Here is a 21261-nt window from a genome sequence, read left to right on the forward strand (position 1 = left end):
TGGCAATTTGTGCTCCTGCAAAGTTCTTGGTGTTTTTTTTCATTCACTCACATACTGTACAGTCACTGGCCACTTCATTGGGTACACCTGTTCAACTGCTTGCAGTAGCAAATATCAAATCAACAAATCAAATGTCAGCAACACAATGTATAAAATCATACAGATGCAGATCAGTAGCTTCAGTTAATATTCACATCAAACACCAGAAGGTGATTGAAATAACTTTGAATGGTTGTTGGTGCCATGCAGGCTGGTATAAGTATTTGAGAAACTGCTGATCTACTGGGGTTTTCAGTCTTTCACCACTGCTTATCCAGGGTTGGGTCATGGAGGCAGCAGTCTAAGCACAGATGTCCAGACCTTCCTCACCCCAGCCACCTCCTCCAACTCCTCTGTGGAGATCCCAAGGTGCTCCCAGGTTGGCCGAGAGATATAATCTCTCCAGTGTGTCCAGGGTTTGCCTCAGAGTTTCCTCCCAGTTGGACATGCCTGAAACATCTCCCAGGGAGGTGTCCAAGAGGCATCCCAGATAGATGCCCGAACCACCTCAGCTGGCTCCTTTTGATGCAGAGGAGCAGTGGCTCTGCTTTGAGCTCCTCCCGAATGTCCAAGCTCCTCACACTATCTTTAAAGCTGAACCCAGATACCCTGCAAAAAAGGGATTTTCATGCACAACCATCTCTGGGGTTTACAGAGAATTGGCTAAAAAAGAAAAAATACATCCAGTGAGCGGTGGATCTGTGGGTGAAAATGCCTTGTTGATGGCAGAGGTCAGAGAAAAATGGCCAGAATAGTTCAAGCTGATACAAAGACAACAGTAACTCGAATAACCACTCATCACAACCAAGGTATGGAAAACAGCATCTCTTAATGCATATCATATTGAACCTTGAAGCAGATGGGATACAGCAGCAGAACACCACACTGGGTCCAACTCCTATCAACTTAGCACAGGAAACTGAGGCTACAGTGCACACAGGCTCACCAAAATTGAACAATAGAAAACTGGAAAAATGTTGCCTGGCCAGAAGATGGTAGGGTCAGATTTTGGCATAAAGTGCATGAAAGTACAGATCCATCCTGCCTTGTATCTACAATTCAGGCTGCTGCTGGTGGTGTGGGGCAGGGCCAGTTCTAGGCAGTGGCACGGGGAGGCAATGCCCCACCAAATGCTCCGCCTGCCCAACTAACATCAAAGATTCTACATAGACGGAGCTTTAGCTTTGCAAATGCCAAATATCCACCCCTAAAAATCTGATTGGATGGTTTGTCAAAAGTAAAATACAGTGACGCAGTCAAAGCAGAGCAGTCAGTGTCAACTCTCATAGTTGTATATGCATCCTGTCCGTTCTTTCAGTCGGTTTGTATCAGGAAATATTTACATCGAGTAGTAGCTGGATTACCATACCAGAGGACCATACCATACAGTAGGTCGCCGTGTTAGTGTTAGATAACGTTACCATAAACTCCACTCTTACCGTGGGTCGTATGTATCTTTACTTTTTTAGTATTCCTTTTCTTTCTTTGTACTCTTTCGCCATCCTTTTTCAATTCATTATGCATCAATTTCTGATTGTTAAATCTAGCAGGGCTGCTAGATGTTTGAAGCGACTGCTTCTCAACCCAGCACATCCCAAGCCATCATGGTGCAGCCCAGTTGCCCAAGCACCTCACTCCTCAATTCCATTACCCAGTGCACTACTGCCCCGGAAGATGATCGTGGGACTGCGATCACTGATGGTAGCCATGGATTGAATAGCTGTGCTCCGTCTCAGCCCACCAACCTAGCTTTTCCTAAGCATAACTTTGGCTAATCTGCACGTGCATTCAACCCCAGTTGGTATCGTGGGAGACCGTGGCTAGAGTACTCTACAAAGCTATATTCATGTTTCTGTTTGCCATACCGCAAATTCGGTGCATCTAATGACAGAAATACTGTTTTACCAAGTAAGGATTTAATAATTGGGAAACAACATTAGAGAAAGACAAGGGATTCAGCAAGCATGCATCTAGCCATGGTCATTTGAAGAATGTAGTAACGTGGTCTGAAATGCAATAAAGGGATGGAACTGGGGAAAACATCGCAAGCCTTTTGGAGCCCACCCAAATAGAAAAACATGCATACTATGTCAAAAGCATAGGAGAGGTAGTAGAGTTCCTTTCAGTTAATGAGCTTCCTTTTCGTGGTAGTCAGGGAAAAAAAGCATGGTGATGATGAACAGCATTTGTCTGCTGGCCTCTTCCTAAAGCTTTTTGAAAACACACTGGCAAAGGATCCCCAACTTAATGAAATTGCAAAAAGTATTCCTCAAAATGCAACACACACATCCAAAAACATTCAAAAGAAATACAATAATGCAGATCATACAGGGTTTGGCATTAAAAGTGATTCAACTAGAGACAGATGCAATGTGGAAATTCTTTCAATTATAATTAGGTTTGTGAGTGATGGCATTCCTGGGGAAGACTTTGGTCTTCTTGATCTGAGTCAGCTGGAAGCAGAATGTATTACCTCCCAAATAATAAATCATCTTTCTGACTCAGGTCACAGTGCAGACCAAATTATTAGTCAGTGCTACGATGGGGCCTCAGATATGAGTGGGATCAGGGGTGGGGTCCAGGTAAATATATTCCCTGTATCCACTGCTATAATCACCAGCCACACTTAGCATTGTTTCATTCAATGAAGGTAGAGTCATGTGCAAAAACATCTTTTGAGCTATCAAGATCATTACACTCCTTGTTCCATCGCCATTACATGTCACAAAACTATCAAGTCCTCCCAGGAGGAGCGCTCTCCAACACCCCTTCCAAGGACTCCAAAAAGGGTGGGTATTCTGAACTGCCACTTGGCACATAAGCACAAACAACAGTCAGAACCCGTCCCCCCACCCGAAGATGAAGGGAGGCTAGCCTCTCGTCCACTGCGGTAAACCCCAATGTACAGGCGCCCAGCCAGGGGGCAATAAGTATGCCCACCCCCGCTCGGCGCCTCTCCCCGTGAGCAACTCCAGAGTGGAAGAAGGTCCAACCCCCTTCGAGGAGACTGGTTCCAGAGCCCAAGCTGTGCGTCGAGGTGAGCCTGACTATATCTAGTCTGAACCTCTCAACCTCGCGCACCAGCTCAGGCTCCTTCCCCACCAGAGAGGTGACACTCCATGTCCCTAGAGCTTCTGCAGCCGAGGATCGGACCGCCAAGGTCCCCGCCTTTGGCCACTGCCCAGCTCACATCGCACCCGACCCCTTTGGCCCCTCCTACAGGGGGTGAGCCCATTGGAGGGGGGACCCTCGTGCCTTCTTCGGGCTGTGCCCGACCAGGCCCCATGATTGTAAGCCTGGCCACCAGGCGCTCGCCATCGAGCCCCACCCCCAGGCCTGGCTCCAGGGGGGGGGGCCCGATGACCCGCGTCCGGGCGATGGAAAACGTAGATCCGTGTTTTTACTCGTCATAATGGGTCTTTTTGAGCCGCACTTTGTCTGGTTCCTCACCCAGGACCTGTTTGCTTTGGGTGACCCTACCAGGGGCATAAAGCCCCAGGCAACTTAGCTCCTGGGATCATTGGAACACGCAAACCCCTCCACCACGATAAGGTGTCGGCTCCAGGAGGGGTGAGGTTAAGTCATAAGTGAAAATGATTCCTCATGCTCCCTGAACCACTCTTTGACAATTTCAACCCAATGAATCTTGGCATTCTTGTCCTGGAATATGCCCATGCCAACAGGGAAGAAAAAAATCCATTGATGGAGGTGTAACCCAGCCATTCAGTAGATTCAGGCACTTTACTTTATTGCTGCATAACATTGCTGAGCTGTAATAATGATCCAGTCATTGGCTCTTAAGTATTTTCTGTTATAAATTCAAATGGCGACTTTTTTTTGGCCGGGCAGTGTATTTTACAGGCTCCATCTGTTGACCTTTGCCTTGCTGGTGAAGTAGTCAATGCATCTCTACAGGCTTTGAGGAACATGATGACTCACTGACTAATTTTGAGATAGACACCCCAGTTCCTGCAATTAATAGAAAAAGAACAATGAGTTTACAGCTTACAGACAGTGTTATTTTATGCACTGTAGGTCACACCGAAACCTCTGAAAGTCCTAGCCAGGCTCTGAATGCCTGGCTACAATTTTGTAATCATAGAAGAATACATTATATAAAAAAATGCAAGAAAAGGCATGTCCACCATCAGAGAAAGGAGTATGACGGGGTGCACATTTTTATCTAAAGTGAGTATTTGATGCAAATATGACTGGCCTATAGTTAGAAAAGTTGGCAATTATTTAAGGTGACAATGTTGTGTTTCAAAAATAGATTTTAATATTCTAAAATGATATTCATTAATTCGATACATCATCACGACAGGGTGGACATGTTAAGGGTAACCACAGCCAACTTCATTACTGAAAAATGGAACTAACTTGTCATAAGAATTGAATACTATTATCCATTGTTGATAGCCTAAATAAAATAGTTTCTTTTGCAAATACATACCTGTTTATTTGTGTGTTTGATGTGCTCATCTTCCCCACAGCGGAACGTAGCATAAACACACATGAATCCACACTGCGATGTTGTCATGGTCCAAATGCAACTGATCTATACCTTTGGCGATTTCTTCACGAGCACCCAGTAAACAGTTGCCTCTCCATGTGTTAATAGGCGCCTGCAAAAAAAAAAAAAACTACGGTGGCCATCAGGGGCCAGTTACATGTTGGAGGGTGGGGCGCACTGCACCTTGTCTATTCTATGGTTCCGATAAGAAAATAAAATAATCCATATTTCATTTTTATTATTTTTATATGACAACAGGGTTTGCCACGTATTTACTTGAGGTGGCCATGTGAATCCCTTAGATCTGCCCTTGCGTTTCATGCGGAAAAGCTGGGTTAAACGTGAAAAATTGCAAAGTCTTCATTGCGGAGCTTGATTGATTTTGCATAAATTTCTACGATTTTAGAAGCGCCGTATCCTGGAGGGACATATGTTTTTTGTTTAGTCTGTTTCATGTTATCAATATTATTCTAATCAATATTATTCTACTACCAATTTATCCAACTGCCTATTTATTCATCCTCTAAGCGCTCAGGGTAGCGGGCATTACTATTTTAGTGCCCTGAAAACCAGTGTTCGGGGAGATTATAGGGCTGTTGACACTCCAGACCAATAGGTGGCGATATTCACTTTTCACTTATGTTGAATTAAAGGGTTCGTCCGCCTAATCTCTTTACTAGACGGATGGCATCAGTCTGAAGGAAATGAGGAAATGTGACGAGTGAACGAATCGAGTGCAAGTGTACGGTTTCCTTTCCGATCCTAACAAGAAAGATGGTGGGTGTTACTTTGACGAGCCAACATAATCCGAATCCATCGTAGGAAACTAAACCAAATAACGTCAAGTTAAAACAAGCAACATAAATCTTAAACATGTACTGACGCTGTCACTTAAAAATAAACGTAAAATAACTAGCCATTTAATTACAAACTTAACCACAAAACCGTCTCGGAAAACACAAGCCGAACATGTTTCGCCATTGTGCATAATTAGACAAAACACGCAGATAGCTATGTGTATTTATTTTTTATGGAATTCAGGTTTCAGTTTACTTGAATTGTCCTGCTGATCTATAACAGGCGGACCCGGAGCAGAAGAAGAAGCGCACCTTCAGGAAGTTCACCTACAGAGGTGTGGACCTGGACCAGCTGCTGGATATGTCTTAGTAAGACTGACTTTATTATTCATCCTAGGGGCAAATTCTGCAGTACTCTTTCCCCTGTAGTAAATGCGAAATTGCTTTTCACTATACAAATAAGATATTTTACCCTTGTTTGGGGCGTAGATTTTGCACGGGTCCTTTCATTTTGAGTATGAAGTTGTCCTCCAACACCTTTAACGAATTTTCCCAAGATTGACTCCTATGCGAATTGTACCATTGTATTAGTAATTTACTTAAATTGGACAGTAGCACTGTGATATCAATACGTCGATTTAGTACTGTTTACTGTTGTTGGATGCAGTTTTTGAGTAACCGGTTCTAACGTAGTTACACAGCCAAAACGTTAAATGTTTGTGTACTTCGTTATGTCTTTACTGTACTATACAGTTAAAGTTTTAGAATGTTTAAATGAATAGGTAACAAGGAGTTCTGAAAATTGTACATATAGGACAGCTAGTGTAACATACATAACATACACCATATTGCTGTTTATAAAGACTGAATTTTCCGTTATTTACATATTTAGAATACGAAAATGACAAATGTATATTTTCTGAACTGGATAAATGCAGATTTGGCCATTTCTTAAGAAGTGCCTGCAAAAGAGTTTTACTACGGTGACCATCAGGGACTACTTGTATTTTTGGGGTGGCCATGCTGCACCTTGTTTGTTCTGTGGTTCTGCTTAGAAAATAAAATAATCCATATTTAGTTTTTATTATTTTGATGTCCGGTGGCAACAGGCACATGAAAAGTATGCATCTGTTGTTGAGGGGAGTGACTACTACACAAATATTTTACTTTTATTGTATTTCTCAGACATAATTTCATGTTAGGCCAAGCGTAGAGTAAGTCATTGCCTTTGTTGCAGTAAGATAAATTGGCCTCTTTGAGATAATTATGTTGACAATTGCATTCATCATGGGCTTGGTATAGGTTTTATAGAATTAGTCTACATCGAACGCTGTGTTCTTTGTTTTTTATCTGGATTGCATCTTTTCCCGTATTGCATACTGCTTTGGTCCACGTGACCAGAACTGCATACGGCACAACTTAGGCAGCTCAGTTATCAACTTATTCAGGACCAAGAGAGTGCACACAGGACCACAAACACAGTGCGCAAAGTCAGCACAAATACAGCAAGCATATATGTTTCTGAAATGTTTTAGAAAGTGACATCAGTGTTTATCCCTCATTAAATTGGTAGGGCATTGTGGAAGTGGAAATTTTTGAGGCTGTGTGCAGGCTAACAGGAATGTGAGCACTTTGCTATGTCTACCTACAATAGTTTATACTTCTGCCTACTCCTTTTCAAGCAAGTAAATCGAAAGGTGTGATATTATGATGGAGAATGTGGAAATGTTTTTATTTGTTGTTATTGAAGTAAATGAAATGAAAATGGGAAAGGGAGACAGTGGGAGTGTGTGTGAGCGGCACGGGACACGTGTGCATAGACTCCTGTTAGTAGCAACCACATGCTTCATTCAAATACAATAGTTTGCGATGGTCACTCAGTTTTTCAAACATTTAGATATCCAACTGGATTTTGGGATGCTGTTTATCAAAGTACCCCCCCCACCATGTAACTGTCCCCTGCCATCTGTGACCCTGTGTGCAATATATGAATAGCTGTAGTTTCAAAGCGTTATGTGTCATGAACAGGACTCACAGCGTTTATACTAAGGCATATTCATTGACATTCGCCTTTCCAGTTGATCCACCCACCACTACTTGTATAAATTGTAGAAGTTGCAGGGTGTGTGAGGAGTACGGATTATATGGGGGGACAGCATGTTCTTTGATTCATCTGGCATCTGCATTATTTTTGTAGATTTGAGTGGATGACTTTTGAGCTGTACAGACATTTATTCAGAGTTGTCCAACTTAGTGAACAACTTGCTTAGTGTATTTGGATTATCTGTGCCTTTTTTTTTAATTAGTTTCACTGTAAATTAGAACAAAGCTGTGGTTTAGTCTTTTTGGTTTAGTTTTTTCCACATGCTGCTGCAGTGTCAGTGCTGGTGTGTTTCACAATGTATACATGTATAGTATTGATATTTGTAAGAGGTGCACCAATCCGATATTCAGATTGGTATCGGCACTGATCCAGAGCTATTAGACGGATAGGGTATCTGCCAAATGTGACCGATCCACATCTGATGCTTGTTTATTTAGTTTTCAGCAGTTTGTAAAAAGAGAGCTCCTATTTCTTGTTAAATCATATAATTAGTCCCACAGCAGCTCTTTCCCATTATATATGTGTTTTTTGCAGCATTCAAGCTGAACGGTAACGCTGCTTCTCAGTTTTTTTTGCCACTCGGTGGGTGTGAGCGCAGTGACTTCCACCTGCTGTGATGTCATGCACAAACCCTTTGCAGTACGAGGAGCATAAGAACATCACGTAAGAGGGTGACAATCTGGAAATATTTTACACTTTTAAGAACTAGTAGCACAGCATTTTGCAAAAGAAAGTTTTGAGAGGTGGAAGCAGTGTTTAATGGAAAGTCCTGCTAAAAGTGCATGGAATTGTCCAAGATAATGCGAGTAATATGAAAAAAGCAATGGATGATTTGGGAATAGCTTGTGACGCATGAGGGGCTACTATCACTGTTGCAAGTGGAAGAAAAATTGTGGGGCATTTGAAGCATTTGTCACTTGCATATACTCTCTTAGAAGATATTCAGATTGAACTGCACATGCCTCAAACACTTAAAACAAGATGTACAAACGATGTGGAACAGTACATTATGTATGTTTCTAGTAGCCTAATTAAAGCTTTTTTGGCATTTTTATTTAGTAGTGTTAAAAATAAAAGTGTAAATTTATATTATGTACATTTATTATATTAAAATATTAAAGTAAAAAGAGTTCTTGCATTGTAATCTGTATCGGTGTCGACAGTTGTGAAATCGGATCGGAACAGAAAAAATGTGGATCGACCCATCCCTAGTATCGGTCACACGATGGTAACTTTTACCTGACGTCCAGTGTCTCTTCTCCGTTCCCTCTACTGTAGTGAGCAGCTCATGCAGCTGTATTGCGCCCGTCAACGCCGACGGCTGAACCGCGGCCTGCGTCGCAAGCAACAGTCGCTCTTGAAGCGCCTGCGGAAGGCCAAGAAGGATGCTCCTCCCATGGAGAAACCTGAGGTTGTGAAGACCCATCTGAGAGACATGGTCATCCTGCCTGAGATGGTAGGCTCCATGGTCGGCGTGTACAACGGCAAGACCTTCAACCAGGTGGAAATTAAGGTGAGGATGAGAGAGATTGTGAGCTGTGTTTGTGTGGGTACTCTGCTCTGTTATCTTCATGGTTATGTTCCCTTGCAGCCCGAAATGATTGGACACTACCTCGGAGAGTTCTCCATCACCTACAAACCTGTCAAACATGGACGTCCTGGTATTGGAGCAACACATTCTTCCCGCTTCATCCCTCTTAAGTAGAGATGTTTTGGCTTCTTGGTGTAAATAAAATTAATTGAAACTTAAATTTCCTTCTCTTTACTATTTTGATTACACATGCAAGTACTATTATCTGATCTGAATGCAGCAATATGTAACCTAAAGCCAGCAGATATATTATTTTTTGGAAAAAACAGTTGGGTGTGTGTGATTGGCTGCTATGAAACCTAGGAAGTGTGATGCTCCACTCAGGGTCACTTACAGTGTGCACATGTCCCAGCACCAGCCTAAGACTCCTATTCAGTTGTGGCCATGGGCTTGTGATTTTAGGAAGTGTGCATTTCAGGAGGTTAGATCATTGGTTCAAATCGCAGGGCTGGCAGAGTGATTTCACCCCTAATCCCCAATCGCAACAGGTACCCTGCTTTCTCAAAGACAGAAAAACATGCATAGCTTTGGATAAAATATATTTTCTACAAAATGAATAAAATGTAATTGTGGTTCCCATCCTAGAAGTGAGTTACCTTCCAGGATGAGAACCACAGGACACAGGTGAAAGCAGTCTTGAGGGGAGACTTAACCATTTCAGGGCACATAAACACTGAGCAATTTACAGATGCTAGTTGGTCTATATCTGGAGTATCTAAAGAAAAGCCAGGCACAAGAACAACCAGGTAAACTCCAGACAGAACAAGAGTGGAATTAAAACCTTTAACCCCAGATATGTGAGACTACAATTCTACCCACAGTTATATCATAATTTTCAATTTACCTTTTAGCACCTTTGAATCTTTATTGTACAATTAGATCATTTGACCTTTCTAATGCTTTATTTTTGTATTGACTAGTAAAATCGACACATTCTGACCAATTATACTTTGTGTATTGGTAGTTAACATGCTACCTAAATGATAATTATGTGAACAATTTAATAAAGTATATCATATATGCTATCTTACTGAACAATTGAAACTAGCAACTTAAGTCAAATATTACGTGTGCACTCGGCACCTCTCCAGGCTATTGTGCTGCGTGGCTGGCTAGCTGCTCAACGCTCTTATGGTACTGGCGCTGTCCCTCGCTCACACTGCAGTGTGCAATTAGCGGTCATTCACAACAGGCATAATAGCCAAGTAGGCAGACTATGTAACAGAGAATCGCTCCCCTAAATTTGCTGCATTTTGGTGGGGGGGGAAATGTTGCCAGGTTAGTCTGAAAAGTTGGTAAATCCAGCAACAAAAAATTGGTAGCACCAGCCTTCCCAATTCGCTCGCAGTGGACGCGCGAGAACGCCTTTCCCATAATACTTTTCGGTTATGACGGCAAATTCTTTCCCGTGCTGATTTTCCGGTTCCGCCTTTTGTTGTATTTTGTAAGGCGAGGGGGCTGCTCATGCTCGTGCTTTGCTGCGTTTCAGGTTTGTAAAACACCGTAAATTGGCGTATCAATGCATTATTAGTTTCATTTACATACGTTTACGTTCGGTCGAGTTAAAAGTTAAGAAATTCTAAGTGGATTAAATAACTACCTTTTTAAATCTACTTTCCTACCTCGGGGATATTGCTAAATCTATACACCTTAACCTTGCTGAAGTGAAAACAGTTTGAGATGGTTGATTGAAAAAATACGGCCAACTGGATGCCGTATGCCGCCCGTTTCACTCTTTTACCCGGTCCTCTCGCGATGCACAAATGTTAAACGTATGTTTTGTAAATTAATTAAATAAAAACACTTTAAAGTGAATACTAGTAGTAGTACGTTGTGCTACATGACGCCTATATATATGCCGTATTAACTTAACACAAGCTTAGAAACAACTTCTAAATTGTTCATCCAAAGTTTACCCATTTCACTACATTGCTTGTATTTGTTGCAATATATCTGGCCTCTTCTGTGAGTTTGTTTATAAATATTTATACAAACGAAAAAGACGAAGAACATTCGTAAATTTATACCAAAACTTTGGGGGAAAAACTTATCCTGAAAATGTACACACATTCAAGAATGGTCTAGATCTGCTCACGAACGTTTCGTGGGAAACAGACAAAAAACAGGGAGTTCAAATAGGAATGTGCTTTTAAGTGGCATTTAGTTTTAGCGCTTCGTAAAATGTGCGTTAATAAATAGAAACATTTTGTACTATATCTGATAACATTTTGTTTTCGCTTCTACTAGTGAATCAACATATTGTAAATGAAAGACTTATATGTACCAAAATATTTATTGTGTTATTTGTTACAGGTGTGCATACTGAAAAATCAAAGTAGACACCAACACGAGCAGCCTCATGTATGTATAAAATGCCCCGTGAGTAAGTATATTACCTGCGGCATAATGGCATATTTAGCTTTGCTAGAGGACATTGCGCGTAGCCAAATACGACGGGAGCGAGTATTTAGAGATCGCAATGATTTTTTTTCCAATGATGATTCGTGGCTTATCAGTCATTTTAGACTGCCAAGAACAATTCTCATGGAATTGTGCAATGAATTGGCCCCGACTCTTGAACGGCCTACATCACGGAATCATGCTGTTCCTGTCCAACTCCAAGTACTGACAACACTTGGATTTTTGGCAACAGGAACATACCAACGCGAACTGGCTGACAGATCAGGGATATCCCAGCCTACAATGAGTTCCTTTATTCCTCAAGTAGTGGCTGGCATTAACCGACTGTCAAGACAGCATATTAAGTTTCCATGTGGAGCCGATGTACAGGCAAACATCAAAACGCAATTTGCAGCAGTGTCCAGGTTTCCTAATGTCATCGGTGCTATTGACTGCACACACATTGCTATAAAAGCGCCATCAGAGAATGAAGCTACTTTTCTGAACAAAACACAGTTTCATTCCATCAATGTGCAACTAATCTGTGATGCCAACATGGTTTTAACAAATGTTGTTGCACGTTGGCCTGGATCTACACATGATGCTGTTATATTACAAAAGAGCAGTGTAGGACGTAATCTCGAGGCTGGGGTACTTCAAGATGGTTGGCTGATTGGTAAGTTGAATGAACACATATATACACCATATGAAATGTATGGCAGAGTTTTTGTATATATGTTTTCCTTTGACCAATATGTCCATGTGCCACTCACAGGAGATAGTGCTTACCCACTTAAGCCCTGGCTGTTAACCCCATTCCACCATCCATGCAGTGAAGAGGAACACCGGTTTAATGAGGCACACGGAGTGGCACATAAAGTGATAGCGCGCACCATAAGTTGTATGAAAAAAAGGTGGCGGTGTTTGGACAGGTCGGGTGGCGTTCTAATATACCACCCGACAAAGGTGTGCAATATTGTAATAGCTTGTTGTGTCCTACACAACTTGGCCCAACGACACAACCTGCCTCTTCCTGAACCACTAAACATCGAAGTGGATGATATCGCTGTTGAGCCCCTGCCGGAACCAGCTGACCCCTCTGCTGTGAGACTGAGGGAGGATGTTTGCAAGAGAATGTAAAACTCACCCAGGTATATTTTTTAACGATTCTTTTAATACAGCTTCAGTATTGTATCCATTCAATTTATACAGATGTGTGCTGTGCTCATTACAAAAAGTTAGGATGTGAATAATATAGTACATTTTCAGCTCAAATTCAAAACAACTATATATTTTTGCCAAGTTGACAATACTTCAGTGTACACCCCTAAACATGTATAATAGTGAACCCACACCAGCGATCCACGGTGCACCCCAGGCTGTGTCCTGTGCAGTCCTGCCAAATCCCCCACAGTGTTGATTAGATTACGTACTTAGAAGATCAATGAGAATTAACCAAGATTGGAACTGAAGACATATTTAGACTCAAACAACAAACAGAAAAGCAAGTAGCCATTAATTTTTTACAAACGTAATACTGTATCATGATTCCCCTGTAACGTGAATTGTTTTTTATCTCCCCCAACCACAAGGACACCTAGCCCATCCTTTCTCTGTTCTTCCTATATCCCCGTCTTCCTGACCTGTCTACCCCCTATAATGTGATGTTTGTATATGTATGGTCACTTTGATGGCCAGTTTTTCGCTGGTACTTGTGATTAGTGACATGGTGTATTGCAACAGCAATAAAGGGTTTCATCATCATAATGTATGTATGCATTAAGTCATAGTGATACTGAAATATGTCAAGAATTATATGAAATCAGTGCAATGTAAACATTTTGTTGGTGATATCAAACCTTTGAAAACCTTTTCATGTTGCAAACATGGGTCCTTGAATCCCGTTTTGGGAAGAAAAGTATGTGAACCAAGTAGGGTGAGAAGTGTTTGATAATGGCTGTTATGTGTTCTGTGCCCATAGGATGGCTGCTGGGCATGCAGATAGGGCTTCCCTGTTCTAGGGGATGCTGAAATCTCCACCCCTCATTGACTCGCATTGCTGTGTGACTTTGGTCACAGTTCAAGGTATGGCAGCTGTGGTCATGTGTTGTACAAGGCAATATGTAGCATTCTTCACAATTTTGTCCTGTTGCACATCTATTGCGGGTGTGGATGGGCGGACGTGTTAAATCGTGATGCCATGGTTCACTTCCCGGTGGTACCCAAACACCACAACCCGTATTATCCATAAGGTTGGGTGTGGGTCTGTCTATTCAGAAGCTGGATGCTTTGATACCCAAAGGCAAATGGAACTCACGGATATTGGATATGATGACATAAGAGGCTGGTGCTGGTATGAGTGAATGTGTGTGTGATGATTTTCAGGGAATAGAATTTTAGTTAGATTTTTATTAAGTGTTTATCATGCTAATTGTGAAATGTATAATATGGTTGTGGGGTGGGGGTAGGGATAGGGGTGTGAGTGCTGGTATGTTGTTACAAAAGCCGGTGGCTAGTTGGTGCTGAAAATACACATTGGTGTTGATCTTGGAGTGCATCTGAGGCCTGTCTCTGCTTCTGGGGGCCTGTGCACGACCTGGCCGGTGATTAGAGCCCCAAGACGCCATTTCCCCGGCCTGCGCACCCATGTCTCGACCAGCAGTGCCCTAAGGGCACATTGCTGGAGTCTGATCCTGCTGTCCGAGAGCTTCCACCTGCTGCAGAATGACCCTGCATGGCTCTGCTACATTCGACGCTGTGCTAAGGCTGGATTCCTTGGTGTTTCTGGGAAGTCATTTTGGCTTTATTTTGCCCCCTACAGGCGGATTGTGCCCATGCAGGAGGAGACCACATGGGTCAGTGGCAACTTGACAATAAACAGCGATAAAATTGCATTTAAGAAGTTTTCTTCAAGACATCTGGCGTTCAGAAACGGTTTAATAATTAGCAATGACTTGTGTAATTGCACTTTTACAAAAGAAAGTATCAGCCTCAAGCTGTTCGTCAGCAGGCTCCGTATGGTTCACTAGGGTTGCACTCTGTGCTCGTAATCAAAGCCCTTAACCCCATTCGCTCCAGGGACACTGTCTGGCCCTGCTATCTGATCCGCACTTGTGTACGGCTTTTATTTAGTCTCTGCTAAATACATGTAGGTGTTGCTGATTGTTCTTAACATAAAATGCATGCTGAATTAACTTAAAATGTGCCACTGGTACATTGTTGATGGAAATGTTATGTCTGGCTTAAAAGCAACCAGCCATTAATGCTGACATGGATGTAATATCACGTTTTAAAATGAATGGCAATTGCCTTTATGAGACTAAAACTAACACTTTAGATGAGGATTTGGTCATTGCAGATATTCACCTCAGAAATTAAATTGTGCTTGATTTTAATTTTTTAACAAATATGAGGAAAATGAATGCTGCTTGGTAGTATGTGAAGATACCAGAGTGGCCTGAAAAGAAAGCTGGAAATTATCAAAAACACATCACATCTCAGGGATATTCCAGAAAGCGGGTTTAGCATCCCACTTTCTTTCCGATGGCGAGTACCTTTGCCTGCAAAGTATTTCTCATCCCATTCCATAATGTATTCAATGGCATAATGTACCTGTGGGATCAGTAAAGTTTCATATGATTTGATTAAAGTTTGTTTGTTGAACACCTGAGTTCAGCCTCATTTCAAACATCTCACACCATGGATTTGCATTGATATCCTTACAAATTTAATTTAATTTAATTTCTTTCTACTGGAAGCTGCTTGTATAATATAGGACAGGGTTCCCCAATTCTGGCGCTAGTGGGCCAGAAACCAACACAGTTTGCAGATTTCCCTGCTCACACACATCTTAATCAGCTAATTACCAGGTTTAGTAGGTGTGTCTGAGCGGGGATATCTGTAAACTGGCATTCCAGGACCAGAATTGGAGAGCCCTGATGTAGGAGATTAATGGCATGCGAATGTGTGCCCTGCAATGCGTTGGCGCCCCATCCTGGGTGGTTCTCTGCCTTGTGCCTGTAGCCTCTGGCATTGGCTCCCCGTGACTCTGAATGTCCCCAGACATAAATCTTTGAGAATAAAGGAGTGATCCACTAAATTACAGGTGTGCCATGTAATACAGTAATGCTGGGGACTAGTACATGGAGGGTAATAAGACAAAAAAACTGCAAGCAAGATATCCAGGCTGTGCCCACCACTCAAGGATTTATAGGGAATGTACATAGTGTGACAAATTTGCATAGGCAAATAGGTTAATAAATAATAAATAAGTAAAATCTCTTCGTAGCTTTAATTGAGAGTCCCATCCTGTTGAACCATACATTGACCCATAGAAGAATCATTAATCTTTTGACAACTGCAAAATTCACTTTTAAAGCAGTTCTAAACTAGTTTTACTTTTTAAAAGATTAATATGCTCCACCTGGAGATGATGGATTCATATTCAGCATATGCAGACGGTAATATTTCCATTTCCAACTGCGTAAAACACGGAGGGAGCTGTACACTTTTTGGTGTGCTGATGGTGGCTTCTTGTTATTCTGCGAGACTGCGCTTCAGTTAGCAACAGCATTCCCAGGCTGTGTCCCACTTCAGAGGCTGCACCCTTCTAAGGTTCCATTTGAAGACCAAATGCATCACAGTGGCATGACAAGGCTGTCCTGTTTCGAAAGCTCCTTCAAATGTGGCCTAGAAATGTGTCCTCCTTTTCCTGAACCGCGAAGGATGCGCTAGATGGATTCTTCATGGCCGAATCTATCTCAGGTTTGATTGCAGAAAGTGGGTGCTAGGCGATAGGAGCGGTGCTTTCAGGGTAATGGTGGGAAAAGCTGGTGATGCAAACGGGAAATTTTCTGTAAGCCAGACCGTCCCATTTCATGTTTTCGGATCGACCTTCGAAGGACACAGCCTACAAAGGCTATGCCAACCATATCCTTCGAAGGATGCAGCCCCTGAACTGGGACACAGCTTTAGACTTGAGTAAACTCAATCCCCGAAGTAGTAATCACAAACTGAATCATTATGCTTACGTTACTTTCGGCTCATTCAAGTGAGAGTTAAGGTATAAACCCTAACTAGCTTGGAATAACCCCCAGGTCACTCAATCTATATGTTTAAGAATGATTTTCTTTGTTAAGTCCACTAGATGGCAGAGCTTGTCTTCTGGCCCGAAAGTCTTCGGTATTTAAAAATCTGAGAGATGGCCAAGTCCATTTTCAGCTTGTGGAGGCAAGTTGTCTGACTCCTATGTTGTGCTCTCACTGCTTCCATGAAAATGTTTTATTAATTGACTTATGAAACTTATCAGTTGCTTTCCTGTTAGGTACTCTGGTGCCACCTGCTCCTCAGCCATCATGTTCAGAACTGTAACTGGATTGTAATCATTGTGTTTGACACCAAAGACATCCAGGGCTGGAACCTGTGGGGAGGCTAGCATCGCAGTGTAGCGCTCTGCTCCACAATCATTAGGCAAAGTAGATGCTATACAGTCTCGTGAACAAAAAAAATAAACAAGACATTAAAGTACAATTTGAGGGAATAAACACTAAACAAAAATGAGCACCCATTATGTGTTTGAGAGAGAGAGGAGAGATGGAAGGAGCACAAACAAATGACAGGGTTTCTTAAAATATTCAGTTGGCAATGCAGACTAAAATGAAGTTAAAAAACAAACATGTATTAAGTAACATTTATCATTATGGAAATACAAGTTAAGTGCTACTGCTTGCATATTGTATGTCTATAATCTCCATTTGAGGGGGTATTTCGCAAAGCAGGATTCCCCAGTTATCCAGCTAATTTGAGCCAAATATGGAAACTGTCCAATAGGAGGGGAGGCAAGTGGCATTCCTATTGAAAAATCCTTACATTTAGCTTAATCTTGCTAATGAAAAAAATTCCTGCTTGGTGGAATATACCCTAGCTCTTCATACCTCCACCTGCTACAGTCCATCCCGTCTAGTCCAGTACTAAATAATCCCTGCGTGTCTATTTCCCAGTTCCACTAGCTTCGCAACTCACTGCATCTGCACAAAACTCAGGCCTGCTCCTTTCTTTGATGTGCAACAGTTTATTTCAGAAAGGGGGGGCGCAGTGTTCCACAAAGCAAGATTTGCTTTGCTAGCTAACTTGTCAGATTTAAGGTAGTCTGGGCTAAATTTAACAATTTTTGTTCACTTACATTTAGCTCGACTACCCAAGTCTGACATCTGGCCAAGCAAGGAATCTTGCTTTGTGGAACAGCCCCCCCCCCCCCCAAGGGTACTGCACAAAGCAATTTCCCAGTTTAGTTGGATAAGAACCAAATATGAAAACTGTCCAATGAGTTTTATTCCCATTGGACAATCGTTACCTTTGGCTTAAGTTATCTAGCTGATAATACCCTTTGTAGAATAGCCCCCAGTCATGTTCCAAATTTAAGGACCCATTAATCCCAATCCCCCTTACAGCAGCCCTTGGAGCAGTGCCAATGGTAAATGACATGAATTCACATTTTACAGTGATGTAACCCTCTAAAGACTGCTGTAATGGGGGGGGGGGGGGGGATAAAAAAAATGGGCTGTTACGTGGGTTTCCGACCTGCCACAGAAAGGATGGACTGACACACTCAAGTTGCTAGAATTAGTTTATGGTTCTTACATTGGAATTATAGTAAATCTATTTTAGAGCTTGGAATAATCATGGTGATCAAGTAAAGCAGTTTTGTCCCATCTGAAAGGCTTTGATGGCCACAAGTAACTCAGCAAAAAGATCCATGCATTTTGCAAGCTCTACAACTCCACAGCCCATTACACAAGTTAAGCCAGAGTCAGATCTTTAATGTTCAGTCAAGCCACCGACATCACATCTAAAAGCTGCATTCAGTGCCACTTAAGCAGGGAAGGCTAGATGAACCAGCAACAGCATTCCTGTTCTGCTCCAGTCTGCATCAAGTTTTCCTTCGATGCTACTTCTAGTCAAGTCCATCGGGAGAGACGTTTGATTTAACGAGCCACAGATGCTTCTACAGTTGTGATGGAAGCCGAAGTAGTTGAAACCGATCCATTCAAGGCAATCCGCTGCTTTTCATAATCCCAGCAGGTTTGTCGGTTTAACAGATGTGTAGATACCCCACCTAGGGAGGGGAGGATAGCTACAGGGCCCACGGTTGTGGCCTTATGCCACTCTGAAAGCAGAGAAATGCATCAGAACCACACTACCTCTTCAGGAGGACCCAGGTCATTTCAACTTACCGGCCATGTTGCTTTTTGCAGTTTGCCTCTTCCACAAACCACCATTAGACATAGGGGTCTTGGGCTGGTCATAGTAATCACCCTGGGATTCCATGTATAGCTGACAGGTGTTGCACACCCCATCATTTCCATCTGCAGACTTCCAGCTTGGAAATAGTACCAGAGACTGGAAGCCTTAATATGCAAGATTCATTACATTTTTCCTGTTAAGGCTCAGCACACTGGGAGCTTACCTGTCCTCAATGAAGGAACATGCCTTATTGGTCAAGTCCATATTTGTTACAGGGACAGCCTTCAAGTGGCAAGTAATATACAGCTGTAGAGGGGGGAAAAAAAAAAAAAAAAAAAAAGTCAGTGCTCCAGAAATAAGTAAAATAATTTGGAAGGAAAAAGCTTTACCGAAGGGCTAGCTTGCTGGCTGAACCTGAAAGCTTCCAACTGGAATCGAAGCTTGTGGTCCTCTGATCGGGGCTGGAAGAGGGAGCAGGAACCTGTCCGCTTGGCATCAGTCAGACACCTAGGTGGATTCACAGATGGAGTGCAAAAACAGGACCATGCAAGACCCAGGGGGGGTTACACTAGGCTTTAAATACATAGTGCATTATGCCTGTAAATACCATAGTATACAAGGTGGCGTAATTGTGGCATTAGACTTCACTGAAAGGTAGCAACTTCCTTTTAACATTGCAGGGTTCACACACGCGCACACACACACACACACACACACACACACACACACACACACACACACACACACACACAACAAAGACAGCCTGTTACATTTCAGTTGAGGAAAGTTAACCTAGAAAGTTTTTAAAAAAAAAAAATGCACATGATTTTCAGATTGAATGTGCCCCATGTGCAATCCTCACCCATAGTTCTCAATGAATGAATACTGGGGATGAGTGGTCCAGTCAGGGACCAAGGTGGCTATGCAGTAGTCCACAAACACACGGAGGGACATGAGGCCGGCCCGAACAGAGGCCTCGAAGTACATTATTTCCCCAGGGAAATAAATAGAGGACCTTTGAGCAAGCCAGTCACCTAGAAAGGATGGTTAAATTTAGTTACAAATTTAAAGGTTCTGCCAAAGCAGCACCCTGTGTCAGGGGTTGAACAACAGAGTTCTAAAGAGTGCCCTACTAGACATGAGCATCAAGGAGAAGTCGAGGATCTCTTCAGCAGAGCTGGTACCAATGAAGGGAACCCAAGTTGGCTGCAGATCATTGCTTATGTTGTACCTCCTGTTATGATACAGCACAGAGGACTGTCAGATCCAGAAGTTGTAAATTGGAAACTACTGCAGAAAACCACTCACCTTCCATAGTGACACTCAATAGGAACAACTACTCCTTCCAGTCGAATAACGCCATCAAAAGGCACAGGGGAATATATAAGGTTGTTGGTGTAAATCAAGGCATCTGGCGTGAACTGAAACAGAGGCAGAATTAGAGCTAAAAAGGACATTCAAAACGGCACATCAACAGAATAAGTGTTTGTATAATGAGTTCTGCTTCAGCTCTTGCAGGAACTTACCCACAGCTTTGTGCCACATTCCTTCAATTCAGCATGGATTGTGAATTCTGACTCCCCAGAAGCTATAGCAAAGCAAGAGCTTGGTGAAATGGCATCCAATCCTAGCCGCAGATCGGAGCCATTTATGAGGGTGCCCGTGTTATACAAGTCTGCGTTAACGATCACTTCTATTGTTGCTGCATGGCACTTCACAGTTACAGGGTTTTGTCTGGGAACAGAGTCAGCAAAGCCAACACCCTTCTGGAGCACTTGTTGGGGAAGCGATATGGAATAAAGCTTTCCAGCACCCATATCGGGACCATTTGGCTTCTGAGGAGCAACTATTGTATACATGTCACTGATAACAGCAGCTGGTCCAACTAATGGTGGGGGAGAAGGATAGAGCTCACCAACAGCGATACCCGGGTTGATTTGGGGAGGATGGATTAGGGCGGTTTCAGGTAGTGTTAGCTGGCCTGTCGGATTCAGAAGCTGCTTACGAATTGTAGGGAAACCATCATATGTCAATACAGCAGGAAAACAGTCTACTAGTATGGAACAATAGAACAAACTAATGAGCACCATTACCAATCTTTCAGTAAACCCCATTCTGGTATGTAGTATTCAGCTACAGTACTGGGAAAGGTCTCACTGAAAAGCAGCGGCATTACTCAATTAAATCAAACTGTCTGTTTATATATACGAGATTTGGCGCGCGTCTATTAAATGAAATTATAACAACAGATTTCAATTTACGTCCCGATTAATTTCGTCTAATAGGTAATTCAGCGCAGCTTGCACATTAAGGTTTCCCGTATCTTTTCCACTCGGTGTAGGAGATAGGAGACCTGCCCTTTAACACACGCCATCATTTTCATAGACTGAACCACAGCGCTCGGTTTCATTCCCGTAGAAATAGGTTTTCAATTAGGTGTCCACGGAGACAAAACGTCAAAACAAAATGGACAAAACGTCGATATTAGTATCCGATTTATGAAATGCTAAAAATATAATAATGCCCCACCTCCCAGTTGTTAGAAACGAAAAACATCCAAGGGGTAGCCACAAAT

The 21261-nt window shown here is 42.4% G+C and overlaps 2 protein-coding genes and 2 long non-coding RNA genes across 6 annotated transcripts; 3 read left to right on the forward strand and 1 right to left on the reverse strand.

Moving 5' to 3' along the window:
* Window positions 1–5196: 5196 nt before the first annotated feature.
* Window positions 5197–9204, forward strand: LOC111847656 (small ribosomal subunit protein uS19-like). The gene is made up of 4 exons (XM_023819049.2): window positions 5197–5329; window positions 5633–5718; window positions 8732–8966; window positions 9045–9204. Exons 1-4 carry the CDS (start codon window positions 5327–5329, stop codon window positions 9156–9158), a joined length of 438 nt encoding a protein of 145 aa, XP_023674817.1. The 5' UTR covers window positions 5197–5326; the 3' UTR covers window positions 9159–9204.
* A 1335-nt stretch (window positions 9205–10539) lies between these two features.
* Window positions 10540–12312, forward strand: LOC111847655 (uncharacterized). Its single transcript, XR_011984526.1, has 3 exons — window positions 10540–11009; window positions 11358–12120; window positions 12220–12312. It is a non-coding gene; the product is annotated as an uncharacterized lncRNA (long non-coding RNA).
* A 293-nt stretch (window positions 12313–12605) lies between these two features.
* LOC140581460 (uncharacterized) lies at window positions 12606–15107 on the forward strand. The gene is made up of 2 exons (XR_011984527.1): window positions 12606–13529; window positions 14266–15107. It is a non-coding gene; the product is annotated as an uncharacterized lncRNA (long non-coding RNA).
* Window positions 15108–18241: 3134 nt separating this feature from the next.
* Window positions 18242–20894, reverse strand: LOC111847533 (zona pellucida sperm-binding protein 3-like). 3 transcript variants are annotated; one of them, XM_023818793.2, is made up of 9 exons: window positions 20602–20893; window positions 20213–20274; window positions 19995–20107; window positions 19820–19920; window positions 19549–19720; window positions 19076–19193; window positions 18910–18992; window positions 18677–18822; window positions 18242–18609 (listed from the first exon to the last, which is right to left on the reverse strand). In XM_023818793.2, exons 1-9 carry the CDS (start codon window positions 20798–20800, stop codon window positions 18428–18430), a joined length of 1176 nt encoding a protein of 391 aa, XP_023674561.2. In that variant the 5' UTR covers window positions 20801–20893; the 3' UTR covers window positions 18242–18427. The 3 variants fall into 3 exon arrangements, with proteins under 3 accessions (XP_023674561.2, XP_023674560.2, XP_023674559.2); XM_023818792.2 differs by having other exon boundaries at window positions 20213–20683; window positions 20780–20884; XM_023818791.2 differs by having other exon boundaries at window positions 20213–20894.
* Between the last annotated feature and the right edge of the window lie 367 nt (window positions 20895–21261).

This window comes from Paramormyrops kingsleyae, chromosome 21 (assembly GCF_048594095.1).
Source record: "Paramormyrops kingsleyae isolate MSU_618 chromosome 21, PKINGS_0.4, whole genome shotgun sequence".
Lineage (NCBI taxonomy): Eukaryota > Metazoa > Chordata > Actinopteri > Osteoglossiformes > Mormyridae > Paramormyrops > Paramormyrops kingsleyae.

Bases quoted from the DNA above. Each gene is read 5' to 3' on its own strand.
- LOC111847656 (XM_023819049.2), top strand. The intron at 5,719-8,731 runs GTAAGACTGACT...CCTCTACTGTAG, and splicing joins CAGCTGCTGGATATGTCTTA to TGAGCAGCTCATGCAGCTGT. The intron at 8,967-9,044 runs GTGAGGATGAGA...GTTCCCTTGCAG, and splicing joins TCAACCAGGTGGAAATTAAG to CCCGAAATGATTGGACACTA.
- LOC111847533 (XM_023818791.2), bottom strand. From the start codon at position 20,800: ATGGGGTTTACTGAAAGATTGGTAATGGTGCTCATTAGTTTGTTCTAT. The intron at 19,194-19,548 runs GTGAGGATTGCA...GAATCCACCTAG, and splicing joins TCATTCATTGAGAACTATGG to GTGTCTGACTGATGCCAAGC. The intron at 18,993-19,075 runs GTAAAGCTTTTT...CCCCCTCTACAG, and splicing joins GCCAGCAAGCTAGCCCTTCG to CTGTATATTACTTGCCACTT.